The sequence below is a fragment of the Myotis nattereri genome (assembly GCF_964212035.1).
Source record: "Myotis nattereri genome assembly, chromosome: 17".
In the NCBI taxonomy this organism is placed as follows: Eukaryota; Metazoa; Chordata; class Mammalia; order Chiroptera; family Vespertilionidae; genus Myotis; species Myotis nattereri.
This window is the reverse complement of record NC_138092.1, coordinates 35,699,675-35,714,525: the sequence shown is the minus strand read 5'-3', so window position 1 is coordinate 35,714,525 and position 14,851 is coordinate 35,699,675. Positions and strand designations below refer to the sequence as shown.

The 14,851-nt window shown below is 37.9% G+C and overlaps 1 protein-coding gene across 1 annotated transcript in view; it reads right to left on the bottom strand.

The window, feature by feature from the left end:
- Positions 1 to 14,851, bottom strand: part of CSPP1 (centrosome and spindle pole associated protein 1) — a 99,538-nt gene that overhangs the window by 27,530 nt on the left and 57,157 nt on the right. The window contains exons 14-18 of the mRNA XM_081111629.1: positions 14,220 to 14,341; positions 13,811 to 13,889; positions 10,418 to 10,547; positions 7,209 to 7,356; positions 2,534 to 2,686 (exon numbers count right to left, since the gene is read on the bottom strand). Of these exons, the coding sequence (XP_080967755.1) occupies positions 2,534 to 2,686; positions 7,209 to 7,356; positions 10,418 to 10,547; positions 13,811 to 13,889; positions 14,220 to 14,341 (632 nt within the window). The remainder of the gene's footprint in view (positions 1 to 2,533; positions 2,687 to 7,208; positions 7,357 to 10,417; positions 10,548 to 13,810; positions 13,890 to 14,219; positions 14,342 to 14,851) is intronic.

The window sequence follows — 14,851 nt, the reverse complement described above, 5'->3', positions numbered from 1 at the left end:
TAATTAATACCTCAGGAGTCTCTACGAATGCAGAAAGAAAAAATAGTATTTAAATTTAAGCTTCATATAACTTTTTGTGTACTGACTCGTTCTTTGTACCATCAATCCAAAACATTTACTTTCTCTCACTCATATAGTTTGTGTAGGCCGACTATTTGAGAGTTGAGCTGCTATTTAGGTCTCTTTGCTCTTTGCTTTAAATTTATTAATACTTATTTGAATAGATCAGCAGATAGCCAAATCAATACTTATGCTATGGTATAAAAGCTGGTAGCAAAAGAAAATTGAATGATATTTTTTGCTTCAATGATCAAATTCTAAGCCTTTGGGGCAATTAGAGAAGAAATATCAAAAACAAGGACAAATTCTTCTAAACATTTATAATAAATTATAAAAATAAAATCACAGGGAAACACTGTTCTACACAAAGTAAATGGAAATATATCTAGGGATCATGGTAAGCCACAAAATAAATTTAAGCCAAATTAGTATGGACTTTATAAATATGGTTCTTCACCCAAGAACCATAAAGGGGCGGAAATGAACATTAGGAAGACCTCAAAACAAACAGAACATTAGAGTATAATGAACCGTAAGCACACATTATAACGTTCAATTTTCTTTCTTTTTAAAAAAAAATATATTTTATTGATTTTTTACAGAGAGGAAGGGAGAGGGATGGAGAGTTAGAAACACTGATGAGAGAGAAACACCAATCAGCGAACTCCTGCACACCCCCTACTGGGGATGTGCCCGCAACCAAGGTACATGCCCTTGACTGGAATCGAACCTGGGACCCTTCAGTCCAGAGGCCGACGCTCTATCCACTGAGCCAAACCGGTCAGGGCTATAACATTCAATTTTCAGTTGTATTTAAGTTCCCTAAGGCCTTTAAATATTAATGCCACATATGTGTATGTACACACATGTATAAATACACAAACATTTACACATATGTGTATACATACACAGACACTCATACACATATATTATGGAATAGCAACAAATTAGGTGACTTTGGATAAATCTTGCATTCAGAAAGTCTATTAGGGAATGAAAATTAATTGAGAAAATTTCAACTCACAAAAAATGAGGGAAACCCTGGTGGTGTGCAGAAAGGCTATGGACAAGAAATTCTGCTGAGCATATTCAATCGTCATGCTTGTGTTGTTTCCTGGGAAGGGGTCATGGAAACTTTATTTTTCCAGGATTTGCTGGTAAGCGGAGCTAAGTGATTGTTAGTTACTACGACAGAAAGTGCGAGGCTGAAACAGAACTACAAACAATGCAGAACTACAAACCGGATGCGGAAGAAACGGGCAGAGAATGGGGTCTGTAGCACAGAGATCTCAATATAGACTATGAGAAGAAAAGGCAAATGAAGAGAAAAATAATGATAATCAGAAAGAAGCCAAAATTCTCTTAGCAGCAATAATAGGAATAGGTATTTTGATGCTCCTACTGCACACTGAATTATTATAGACCCAGAGTGAGAATCAAATCAATAATTTAATCAAAATAAAAGTTTCAATTTTAGTGCTCCCAAAATCAAAAGTGGATCTACGGGGCAAAATCTATTGTGGGTCAAAGTAAGAAAGCATTTCTGGTAATTAGGGATCAAATAGCGGTGTCCACGGAAACAACGAACACTCCACCTCCTGAGCATGAAGAAAGGCTGCACAGAGTAGCGCTACCCTGGACTGAAAGATGCAAGGCCAGTGATTCTAATCAGTTTGGTCAGTAAGTCATAGGGGTTAAAAATAAAATAAAAAATTTTAGTCCAAGTTATTTTTAAAAGGATTTCCTAATGTAAAGTTCTTTTCTAGTCTAACATCGAAACTTTTGTGAAAGTAGACGAGCAGAATTTGTAGCAAATAATTGGTTACTTTTATAGGCATAAACTTTCTTTGAGAAAAATATGATGCCAATTTTTCCTGGCAAGTCATAAAGAAAAATGATGAGTAATTTTCAATTCCTAGAACTTTTAATTGATGGATGTTGCTTAACAGCAAACCAAAGATATTTGCTTAAAAAAGGGGAGATGTGACTCGATACAAAATTAAACTTTTAATTATTCATTTCTTTGTACATTGTGGTTTTACAAGGGAGAACAAACAATTATTATAAAACAAGCAAAAAATTAATTTTATTGTACAATTTGTCATAGCACATCTGATACCTCTCACCAATTCAAATAGTTATGGGTATAAAAAACAAACTATGTGTAAAAAGACTAGTTGATTTTGAGCAATGCCCTTCTACTAGCAAAATAAAAATGTTAGCAGCAGCTAAAACATGCATAAGCAAACTACAAAGCTGAGAACAATATTAATTAAGAAGCAAACTATGTTTCCTTATTCACTTTTTTCAAAATACCTATGAAGAAAAGGTATTATAAAGAGCACAAATAACATATTATGCTTCCTGACTCAGAGTAACCAAATTCTCAATATAGTAAGCCTTCATCAGAGAACAGAAATGTTACTGAACAATTTTAGAAATGTAAAAGAAAAGATAGAATGTGATTAAACACCTGAGTTTTTATCTGCAGAATCTTCTAGGCTCTCAGCATTTGAAGTGGCTAAATTTTGGTCTAGAGATACAACAGCCCTTTTATCTTCATATGGTCTTGCATCTGGATTATGGTAGGCATCTATATTTTGTCTGTGCATCTTATTCAAATCAGCTGAGAGGGGAAAAATAAGCCATTTATTTCAATAAATACATTTTTATAATTAGTATGCTTAATACATTTTCTCAAAGCAGGGAATGTGAAACAACAACAACAGGACAGAGCTGGAATAATTCAATGATATCTTGGTGCCCTGAAAACTTAAAAGATTTTTAGAAAATAATGTTACAAAATAAACTCAAAATCTTTGACAACCCATAAAAACCATATTTATCTCTTGTTACTTCAGAACCTGGATTCTCTTTAATACAGAAAATACAGCAACAATTCAAGTAAGTCATCGTGAATTTTACCCAAGATCATTAGCATTCCTAATGGAAAAATATATTCTGTGCAGTTTTAAAACATAGCCACAAATCCTTTGACAAATTCTCCCTTCAAGATGGAGCTCAATTCCCTCCCCTCAAGTGTGGGCCATTGTTCGTAACTCACTCTTATGAACAGGATATTGCAGGATGAAGGTATGACTTCTGAGGCTCCTTCATAAAAAGACATAATGGTTTCCACGTTGTTTGATCTACTGCCTCACTCACTCTGAAGAACGCCAGCTATTGTATCACCAGGCCACTGAAGGAGCCTAGGGAGAGGCCCATGCGACCTGAAACTGAGGCCTCCGGAGCCATGTGAGGAGCCAGATTGGAAACAGACTTTCCAGACCAGTCAAGCCTTCAGACGACTACAGCCCCACCTTCTGACATCTTGGACTGCAACTTGTGAGGAACCCTGAGACAGAACCATCCAGCTAACCCACTCACAAATTACTGATCCACAGAACGACAAGATAATAAATGTTTATTACTTTAAAATGCTACATGCTGAGGTGATTTGTTACACAGCAACAGGTAGCATGGCAAAAATCTGACAATGTAGGACTGGTTCAAACAACCAGAAAACAGATCTGAATGACTGAAGAACTCAAAAGCTTTAACAAATAAAAGTAGTTCTCCACACACAATTTGAACAGTACTGCAGCAATGAAAGCAAACTGAAAACTGGATGTAAAAAGTATTTAGCAGGAGGTCTGTTATGTTCAAGGACGTGTTTTGAACATGAATCACAATTAGAATACCATACAGAACATGGTAAATAACATGTGAATGTTACCAAAGAGAAGGAAAGTTCAGAATCAGGAAAGTTCAGATCCTGTTCAACATTTAGGACAGGATGGACTGAGAGTTCCATAAGTAAAGGTGGGTGGGAAAGTCTAATAGAGAAAGTGTGAGAAACAGTTCCAAGGGGGTAAACATGAAGTATTCCAACAACATTAAAGTAGTCCAACTTGACTAGAGCACCAAACACATGTAAAAGAGCAATGACAATAGGAAAATACAGGCTGGATGCCTATTCTGAAGTACTCTGAAACACAAACTGACGATTCTCAATTCTGTTCTGCAGAAGCACACGCGAGTAGAGACAGTTTTGGTGGTTATAAAAGTAGTACTAATAATAATGGCAGCTAACATTTAATAATCACTATTTTTATATTCTATAACTTATATGACCTGGTACTATTACTTTCACCCCAGTATTACAAATGAGAAAACCAAATTAATGTGACCGAAGATCACAAAGCCAGTAAATAGGACAGCAAGAATACAAACTCAGCCAGTGAGATTCCAGAATCCTCAGTGGTTTTTGAGTATAGAGTAATATGATTGGGTATACTTTTGATACATATAGCTTGGATGTGAAAAACAAAGTAGAATGAAGTAGTTGCGAAGAAATGGCAAAAGCCCAAGCAAGACATTATAAAGCTCAATTATGGTGGTAACATGAATAAAAACGAAGAGAATTCAAAGAACACTGGAGAGGCAGAACTTATAGATATTAGTCTTATTAACTAACAGACTGGATATGAGGAGTCAAAAAAAAACAACTCAGCATTTTTCAGTTTGAATGATCAGAATTATAATGCATTTACAGGAAAAGGCAACAATGAGCTGGATTTACAAAGTGAAGTTTGGTTTTACATACCAGGTGTACATAATTCACCAAGCCTCAGGTGCAAAGATTCAGAAGACAGGTTGAAAGTGAAGAAGAGAATTTTAGAAGTGGTCAGGGGCAAAGAAAGAGCTATATGAGGATCATTCACGGAGTAGACGTAAAGAGAAACATCGGAGTAAAAGAGATGAGGTGGGAGAGAGCGGATGGAGAAAGAACATATCTAACTCAAGGAAAACACAGTATCAGAAGACAGTCCTAGAACAAAGATCATGTTCACAGGCCTACAAGCATTTAACCTGTTCATAAAATGCATCTAAATGAATACGTCAACTGGACAGAGGACAGCATCTGGGAGGGTGCACAGGATGTAAAGGAAGGAAGGAAGGAACTGTCAACACAGTTCAAAGAAAAGGAGGACCAATAATGGTTAAAACCATCAATTGGAAATCAGGACCAGTTAATTCTGAAATGTAGCATCAGTAGAGTGGTGGGAGCTAGAAGTCATAATATGGAATATGAACCAGTAAAAGGCAAGACTGGCAGCAACAAGCACAGACTACTTTTTGAAAGTGCTTTATATAAGGGAAGTATAACAAGGTCAAGAGTTTTGTGTTTAAGAATACAAGTAACCTAAGTATGTTTAGAAATGGAAGGGAAAAAATGAGTGGAATAACTGAAAGTGTAAGGAGGAGGAACTGGGTGAAAGCACAGAGAAAAGCTGATTACCAGAAAATTACCACGTGCCAAGGACTGGTAAAACGAGAATTAGCTAGGTGCTCCTGAAATCACCATCAAATCCTGAGCTCTATCTGGATATGGAGGAAAATGAAAATAGAAAGATGACGGGAAAATTGAGTTCCCTAAAAAAAGTCACCAAAATGGTATAAATTTAAATGGGAAATCAAATCTCATTGTCATCCAATTCACTAGAACAGCGTAAGACCAATCTACATAAATGAGAAGTCACAATGAATAATAATACACGTAGTGTTCTATTTTCTATTACAAGATGCAATATATCAGGCTCACTCCTTCCAATAATACAGCCATGTCTGTTACCTACTAGTGAGTGCTTAGGGACTGTAACCTTATTTTAACATTCACCCACACAAACCACAAATTAAATAAATAACCTATAAGTAACAAACACTAAGTTAAGTTTCAAAATCAGTAACATTATAATTTACTGTTGTGATTACACATGATCCTCTCAATCAGAATATTCAATGTATTTATATAAAAATAAAATTAGTTTCAGCAGAGTACAAAATTAGTTCTTAAAGATTTAAAACTATTAGATTTAGCAATCAAAACAAATCTATATTTTGACTGGAAAAAAATGATTAGTCAATCAATTGTCACTGCTTGTCTATCCTTCTGTGAGATAATGGAAGTTTTGAATTCAGCTAGAAAATGAAAATGAAAATGGCACATCTGTCAAGAGTGTAATTTGCTAACAGCAAAGATGTCATTGAAAAGGGGCCTTTATTTCAAATGTAAATCTTATCATTTAACATAAAATTGCTAGCATTACAAGAATAATTCTGCAACAAACAGAACAACAAAAGAAAATGTCACAGATTCACAATTCTACTCCCTGAACAATTTCTTAGACCACAGCTAAAGTATATGATACCTACAGGTAAATAATATATAAATAGTACTTAAACTTTTTCATTCATTTTTTATATGATTTAAACACAGCATCCCTTGCACCTTATTCCAGATCACTTATTTTAAAGATATCTTACTAGTTTGTTTGCTGTTTTTTTAAAAACAACAACAACCTTGTAGTAAGGGTTTTATTACTTTTACTAGGAAATTTTTTTAAATTCTAACTAGTTTAGGTAAATATTTGCCAACTAACATGAGCTTTTCTCTGCAACTGAGTTATCATCAGAGACAATTTATAATAGAACTAAATGAATAGTACTCTGAAGAAGAAAGGCTTCCTGAGGTGTTGTTAAACAGATATTATCAAAATACCTTTTTTGCATTAAGCTGCATAAAAAGAGACCTTGCCTTGCAGGCTATGACTGCCACTACTGTCTGCTCATCAATCTTTTCAAAAGTTAAAAATAATTGTTTCTAATACCATAAAACCAAAACCAATCAAAACTTTTAATTCATATCATCCAAATGTCCGATAGGAAAGCTGTTCTAATTTACAATTCCATAAAAATGAGGGCCTTGAAGAAATGAAATGGCATTAAATGGAATCTCTGCCAATGTTATGGGTCAAAAATTTTCTCTTAGATAATTTCAATTGATGTAATTGGTACTACTTTGCTCATGAGGCTGAGACATGTTTACTCTCTTATGAATTATCTCAATATATATATTTGTCCATTTTCTATTGGTCTTTCTATCTTATTATTTAACAGTGTTAAATCAATATACATTGAAAGTATTATTTTTTTGTCTGTCAATACTGAAAGTGGTTTTTTCTTAGATGGTTTTTAATTTTAATTGTGTTTAAGGTAATTATTTTTAATACAGAAGCTTTAAAACCTAAAAAAATAAATAAATAATTGTTTCTTTTAGAAACAACAAATCAATGGAAACAACATACTTATCAGGTTTCCCTCTGTGTCCCTGAGAGGAGCACCACCTCCACCTTTCCCCCAGGGGTTGTAACTTCTCATTTCAGCCTCTAGCTTCGCTTCATAGTCTTCCTTTTCTTCACGTTCTTTCTTCCTTCTCTGTTCTCTTTCCCGAATCTTGACAACATAAGAAATATTCACAGTAAGTGCTTACAAGTACTCTGACACAAAAAGTTCGTTATAAAAACACATCTTTCTTACTAGAGAAAAATTGGAGATTTGTTTCAGTATGCTTCACTATAAAATTTAAAATCACAAGTATAGATAATAACCAATTTTAAAACACTTTGCTGGTTGGAATACATAGCTGATGCTGCCTGACATCATGCCACTAGAGTCCTTTCCAACCACCGATGCCATGTGGGCCAAGCCACCTCCTCCATCCCACCGCAAAGTCTACCTGAGCCATACTCCCCATCCCCCGCCCCCTGACCTCACCAGTTCATGGTGTCCAATAGGGCCTCCCTACTTTCTTTTTCATCCACCCTTTCATGGAACCTGGCCAGCCAGAAACTACTCCCTCCGCTTCACCAGATCCACTCTACCCTGGGCAAACTCCATTCCAGAATTCAAAAAGGTTGAAAGTTCAAAGCTTTTTGGGGAATACAGTCTTATCATCATAATGACAGTCTTGTTCTCTGGAGAGATATGGACAGGCAATCAACAAGTATCCACATTTTGGAAACTTACTTTTAAAATTATAACCACATGCATGGAAAATGTAAGCAACCACTCCAGTAAGGCCAGTGAAGTCATCACATACATAAAATAAAATTCTAGAGTTTGAAAATCTAGCTTTGTCGATGGTGTTTTTAATATGCTCATTTGAAAACAGAAGATAAACTCAGTTTATTTTGTAGAATCCTAACATACAAAAAAATGTTGGTAATTCTGTAACTTAAAAAATCTATTTTTTAAGGAGGTTGCTCATGTAAAAACTGAACAAAAGGAGCTTTAGAGAAACACAAGTGGAACTTTACAGAAAAGTACCTTAGGTTGACATATGCCTACCAAGAGCAGGGCCGATTGGGGAGTTGGGGCGCCGCCCCCTGTCATGCACAGAGCAGGGCGGATTGGGAGGTTGCAATGCCACCCTCAGTCACGCTCAGGGTAGGGCCGATTGGGGGGTTGGGGCACTGCCCCCTGTCACACTCAAGGCAGGGTCGATAGGGAAGTTGCGGCGCCACCGAGTCACGCACAGAGCAGGGAGGATCAGGGGGTTGGGGCGCTGCCCCGTCATGCACAGAGCAGGGCCCATCGGGGGGGTTGGGGCTCTGTACCCTGTCACACACAGAGCAGGGTCGATCAGGGGGTTGAGGAGCTCCCCCCTGTCACACACAGAGTAGGGCCAATAGGGGAGTTGGGGCACCGCCCCCTGTCACACACAGAGCAGGGCGGATCAGGGAGTTGGGGCGCCGCCCCCTGTCATGCACAGAGCAGGGCCCATCAGGGGGGTTGGGGCTTCGTACCCTATCACACACAGAGCAGGGCCGATCAGGGGGTTGAGGAGCTCCCCACTGTCACTCACAGAGCAGGGCCCATCAGGGGGGTTGGGGCACCGCCCCCCGTCACGCACAGAGCAGGCCGGATCAGGAGGTTGGGGCACCACCCTCTATCACCCACAGAGCAGGGCCAATCAGGGGATTGGGGCGCCGCCACTGTCACACTCAGGGCAGGGCTGATGGGGAGGTTATGGCTCTACCTCGTCACACAGAGAGCAGGGCCCGTGGGGGGGGTGTGGGGGTTGGGGCACCGCCCTCTATCACCCACAGAGCAGGGCCGATCAGGGGGTTGGGGCGCTGCCCCCTGTCACACACACAGCCGCAGGGCAATCAGGGGGTTTGGGTGCTGCCCCCTGTCACGCTGATCCCGGTGCCGGGTAGCCTCGCGGCTCTGCTGATCCCAGTGCCGGGAGGCATATTACCCTTTTACTATATATAATAGAGGCCTGGTGCACGGGTGGGGGCTGGCTGGTTTGCCCTGAAGGGTGTCCCGGATCAGGGTGGGAGTCCCCACTGGGTGCCTGGCCAGTCTAGCTGAGGGGCTGAGGGGCTGAGGGCGTTTTCAGGCTGACGGGTGACTGAAGCTCCCAACCGCTCCTTTTTTTCTTTTTTTTATTCTGGGCCAGCTTTAGCTCTTGAGGCCTCGGCTGCTGAAAACAGGTTTCTAGCCTTTGTTTACCGTCTGTATTTGATACAATGTTGAGGTCTGGCTGGCTGAAGCTCCGCTGAGTAAAGCAGGTTTCTGGGGTTTTGTTTAGCTTCTACATTTGCAACATAGTTGCTTAGAGTTGCAGCTGAGAGGCCGGCAAGTCAGACGGGGAACACTGGAGTCCTCCGTCACTGAAGCAAGCAAGCCTCACAAGCCTCATGTTAGTTTCAAGCTGCCTGGCTGCTGGCCGCCATCTTGGCTGACAGTTAATTTGCATATCTCGCTGATTAGCCAATGGGAAGGGTAGCGGTCGTACGCCAATTACCATGTTTCTCTTTTATTAGTGTAGATTATTCTCCTAGATTCCAACACTCAGTATCACCTTCACACCCTCTGTTCTTCTCACTCCCCGTACCTCAGTCCTATCACTGAAACCCCCAATTGTCTCTTGGATGTCTTCCCCTTCTCCCCCATAGTGTTTAGGGTTTCCTTACCTCCTGGATGGACTACCTCAGTAATTCACTAAAAGGTTTCTCTGCCACACCTCTTTCACAATCATCCACATCACAACCAGGTATCTTTCTAAAAGCCAATTCTGCTCTCATCAACTACTCCTTTTACTCTGTGGCTTAAAACATCCTCCCTTTTGCTATCCTTAACAGAAAAAAATTGAAAACCCCGTATAGCTAGTCCTTCACAATCCAGTACAACCTAACACTCCAGCCCTTTCTCCCAAATCCATTCCATTCCCTTGAATATACCAGAAACTTCAAATCTATTCAATGTATAAATGCAACTCAAGTATCAACAACCTTGTGAGGCCCTTCTAACTGCCCAGGCAATTACCTTTCCTTATCCTATGCTTCCAACAGCACTCCTGGCTATCTACATCTAAACTCATCGTGATGAATTATAAATAACTGTCATCTTTTTTTCTCCTCTGCCACACTCTGAGCTACAAGGGGCCATTGTGCTAACACATAAAATGTTCAACATTAAATGAATGAATGAATCAACAGATGAATACCTGCTGCTGCAAAGCTTCTTGGTAAGACTGAAGTGTCTGCTTTAGAGGCCTTGGCTTATCTTCAAAAATTAATCCTGAATTAATTGTACTATCACTTGTGACTTTCAATTCGTTCTGTCCAACTGTGTTCCTACATCAAATACACAATTAATCGTTTGAATCTATTTATGACCAAGCAAGAAAATGCAACACTACTTTGAAACAGCATGGTAGTACATTTAAAAATAGGTCAAAGAGGAATCCTTAAGTAAATGACCCCTTCCTAAGCAATTCCCCAGTCTCCGCTTTCACAAGTCATGAAACTTTCAAATTTACTGGACCTATTTCTTGACCTAGGGATAGTTATATGGGGGTGAAAACACTGTGATAATTCATCAAGCAGTATACATATGGCTTATGCATTTTGCTGGATGCATAATAATAATAATAATAATAATAATAATACAGTGGAAGTCCCTCAAATTTTATATCTAATAATTTATTTAATATATGCCAATATAAAATAACTTCCTAGACACTTCAAGAATAAAATACAATTACAGTAAAAAGTCTGACTGTCCCAAATAAAATAAAAAATTTTAAAAGGCATCAAAAAGGAAAAATTTAAGACATGACACTTTTATAAATCTCAAGCAATATAGTGCTACTGCCTTAAATACAACACATGTTAAAGTACAGGAATGCAGCCACTTTCAAGAAAACTATACATTTAAAAAATCTGAATTATAAAAGGTAAATTAATTTTAGAATGTTTTCATAACCAAAAATATCCCTCATACCATATGCAACCAATCCCTGCCCCCGCCCCCGTCACAGGCAATCACTAAGAGTGGCCTGCTCTCTGTCTCTATAGGTTTGTTCTTTCTGAACATTTCTTGTAAGTGGAAACATACAATATATATGGATTCTTTCACTTGTAATATTTTTGAGTTAATATTTTTGATACTATGCATCAGTAGTTCATTCCTTGGTATTGCTGAATAGTATTTTACTGTATGGATATAACACCTTTTGTTTACCATTTACTAGTGAATGAATATCTGAACTGTTTATACTTTTTGGTTATCATGGATAATACTGTTATGAACATTCACATACAAGACTTTGTGTGTATATTTTCATTTCTCTTAAATATGTGCCTAGCAGTGGAATTACAGTGTTGCATAAGTATATGTTGAACTTTATAAAAAACAACTATTTCCTGCAACTGCGTTTTACATACTGATTTTGTATTCAGCAATTCTGCTACAACTCCTATTAATTCTAATATTTTAACTCCACATCCTTTTGCCAATGACATCAGTTCTCTCTCTTCCTTTCTAATCCTTGTACCTATCTTCATTCCTCTCTCTCTTTCTCTTTTTTAATTTTGCCTTTTTTTAATTCTTGACCTTGCTGCAATTATTGGGTCCCAAAAGAAAGTGGTGATAAGAATAGTAGTCATACTGTCAATCTCAAAAAGAATGTTTTAAGCATATCACCACTGTGGTGTGGCCAGTCCTGGCAGCTGACTGCCCTGGGGGTAAATCTCCTCCTCCCATTGACATGCCAAGAGCAATCAAGGCTCAACTACAACAGGAGAATACACACAGCCCACAGGAGGGACACACGTGGAGCATCCCGCATGGGTGACGAGTGAGGCTGTGCCACTGGGCCCTACAGGACACCAACTACATAAGGTCACTCTACCAAAATCGGGTAGCAGCTCTTCATAATGCATAGAAACAAATACAGGGAGGCAGCCAAAACGGGAGAGAAGGAAACATGTCCCAAAGTTTTGAACAAATCTCCAAAAAAAAGAAGTAACATAGAAACAAGCAACCTACCAGATACAGAGTTCAAAACACTCGTTATAAGGATGCTCAATGAACTTAGGGGAAAAGTAGATCAACTTAGAAGTCCAATAAAGAGATAGGAAACATTAAATGGATATAGGAAATATGAAAAAGAACTACTCAGAAATGAAGGATACACTAACTAAAATGAAGAATACATTACAGGGAATCAACAGTAGAGTACATGAAGCTGAGAATCAAATCAGCAATTTGGAAGATAGAGAAGCAGAAAACACCCAATTAGAGCAGCAAAAAGAAAAAGGAATTTAAAAAAAATGAGGATAGTGTAAGAAGCCTCTGGGACAACTTCAAACATATCAACATTCGCATTATGGGGCTGCCTGAAAGAGAAGGGAAAGAGCAAGAAACTGAACACCTATTTGAAGAAATAATAATGAAAACTTCCCTAACTTGGTGAAAGAAACAGACATACAGGTCCAGAAAGTGCAGAGTCCCAAATAAGATGAACCCAAAGAGACAACATAATAAAAATGCCAAAAGTTAAAGACAGAAAATCTTATAAGCAGCAAGAGAAAAGCAGTTAGTTACCTACAAGGAAGTGCCCATACAACTGTCAGCTGATTTCTCAATAGAAACTTTGCGGGTAAGATGGGATTGCCATGAATTATTCAAAGTGATGAAAAGCAAAGACCTACACACCAACATTACTCTACCAGGCAAAGCTATAATTTAGAATCAAAAGACAGATAAAGAGCTTCCCAGACAAGAAAAAGCTAAAGGAGTTAATCACCACCAAACCAGTATCACAAGAAATGTTAAGCCCTGACAGGTTTGGCTTAGTGGATAGAGCATCGGCCTGCGGACTGAAGGGTCCCAGGTTCAATTCCAGTCAAGGGCATGTACCTTGGTTGCGGGGACATCCCAGTAGGGGGTGTGCAGGAGGCAGCTGGTCGATGTTTCTCTCTCATCAATGTTTCTCACTCTCTATCCCTCTCCCTCTCCCTTCCTCTCTGTAAAAAATCAATAAAAATATATATATAAAAGAAATGTTAAAGGGTTTTATTTCAAAAGAAGATGATAAAAAATATGACTAATAAAATAGCAATAAATACATATCTATCAACAATTACTTTAAATACAATGGAGTAAATGTTCCAATCGAAAGACATAGTGGTTGAGTGGATAACAGAACAAGACTCTTACATATGCTTCTACAAGAGACCCACCTGAAATTGAAAGATACACAACAACTGAAAGTAATGGAAAAAGGTATTTCATGAAGATAGAAATTTTAAAAAAAATCACTTCTCAGCCTTCTGGCTAAGATCAAGTGTTGGAAAAAAAAAGCTGAGGTAGCAATACTTATTTATCAATAATATGCATGACTTTTATAATGAGAGAAGTGGAGTTATTCTTAATTATAAAATGTGCTTTCTATGAAACACTGATGTACAAGCAATACTTTGAACATATTGATTATACAATAATTAGAAATTAAGTTTTATCTGTTCTGAAGGAAAAAAAAAGAATAAGTTAAATATACAGGTTTCATGGAAGACAAATTAATCCTGAAATTACTGTTTGGACAATGACTTACATAATGGGCTGTTCTGGCCAGTGGGCAAAAGGAGCAGTAACATGAACTGCAGGCTGCGCTCCCATCATTCCTGAGCCATCTTAAAAAAACACAGAAACACATTTATTCCAGAGTACCTGTTTAATAACACTTTATCTCTAAAAGAAAAGTCACATACTGAAAATGTTACCTAAGAAAAAAATCCGTATTTCCTTCTGGGTTAGGAATTATCAAAGCACAATGCAAGAAAACACAACATGTAATTTCTGAAATCTAGATAAAAGGAAAATAACTATAAATCAATATATTGTATATTTTATTTGCATTAAGTAAAGTTGTGCTTTTCTCATTTACATATTTTTGCTTGCACAAAAATCAATTTTCCTGACTGATCCAGTGGAAAAAAATGTTTATACTATAGATAACTTACAATAAGCAAGACTAGGATCCAAAGTATTCCTGGCTCCATAAAAATAGTACGCATCATCATAAGGAGTTCTATAGTTAGTAGCCAAAGGTGGTAGTAGGGGAGGTGGAGGCAGAGGTGCAATCCTATATCAAAAGAAAATTGAAAAATTCTTCTCATATTACGTTGTAATATTTTTTAAATCAAGATATTGTTTTGCAAAAATGTTACTGAAAATCTGATTGCTGCTTTAGAAAAAGCTTCAAAGTTATGTAAGACAAAAACTTCATATTTTATTCAAACAATATCTAATTAGTCACTACATGCCAGTATTGAAAAAACATGGTCCCTGTCCCTCAGAAATAAACAGACAATTACAGCAAAGTGTAGTAAATGAAGCCATACAAGCAGACGAGGGTGCAACAGGAACACGGTGCAGGGACATTGAAATCATCTAGGCAACAGTAGGGAAGCATGAGGAAGGCTCTCTAGAAAAGGCAATGCTTCAGCCAGGCTGCTAGAGTGAGCGAGTCCGAGAGAGGAAGAAAAGGCAGAGGCACAAAAGGGGATTAAAAATGGTCCCATTAGACTGGAGGAAGAGGTGCATTTTTAACTATAAAAATGTCTTTTCTCAAAAGAAGGTAACAATAATGTAT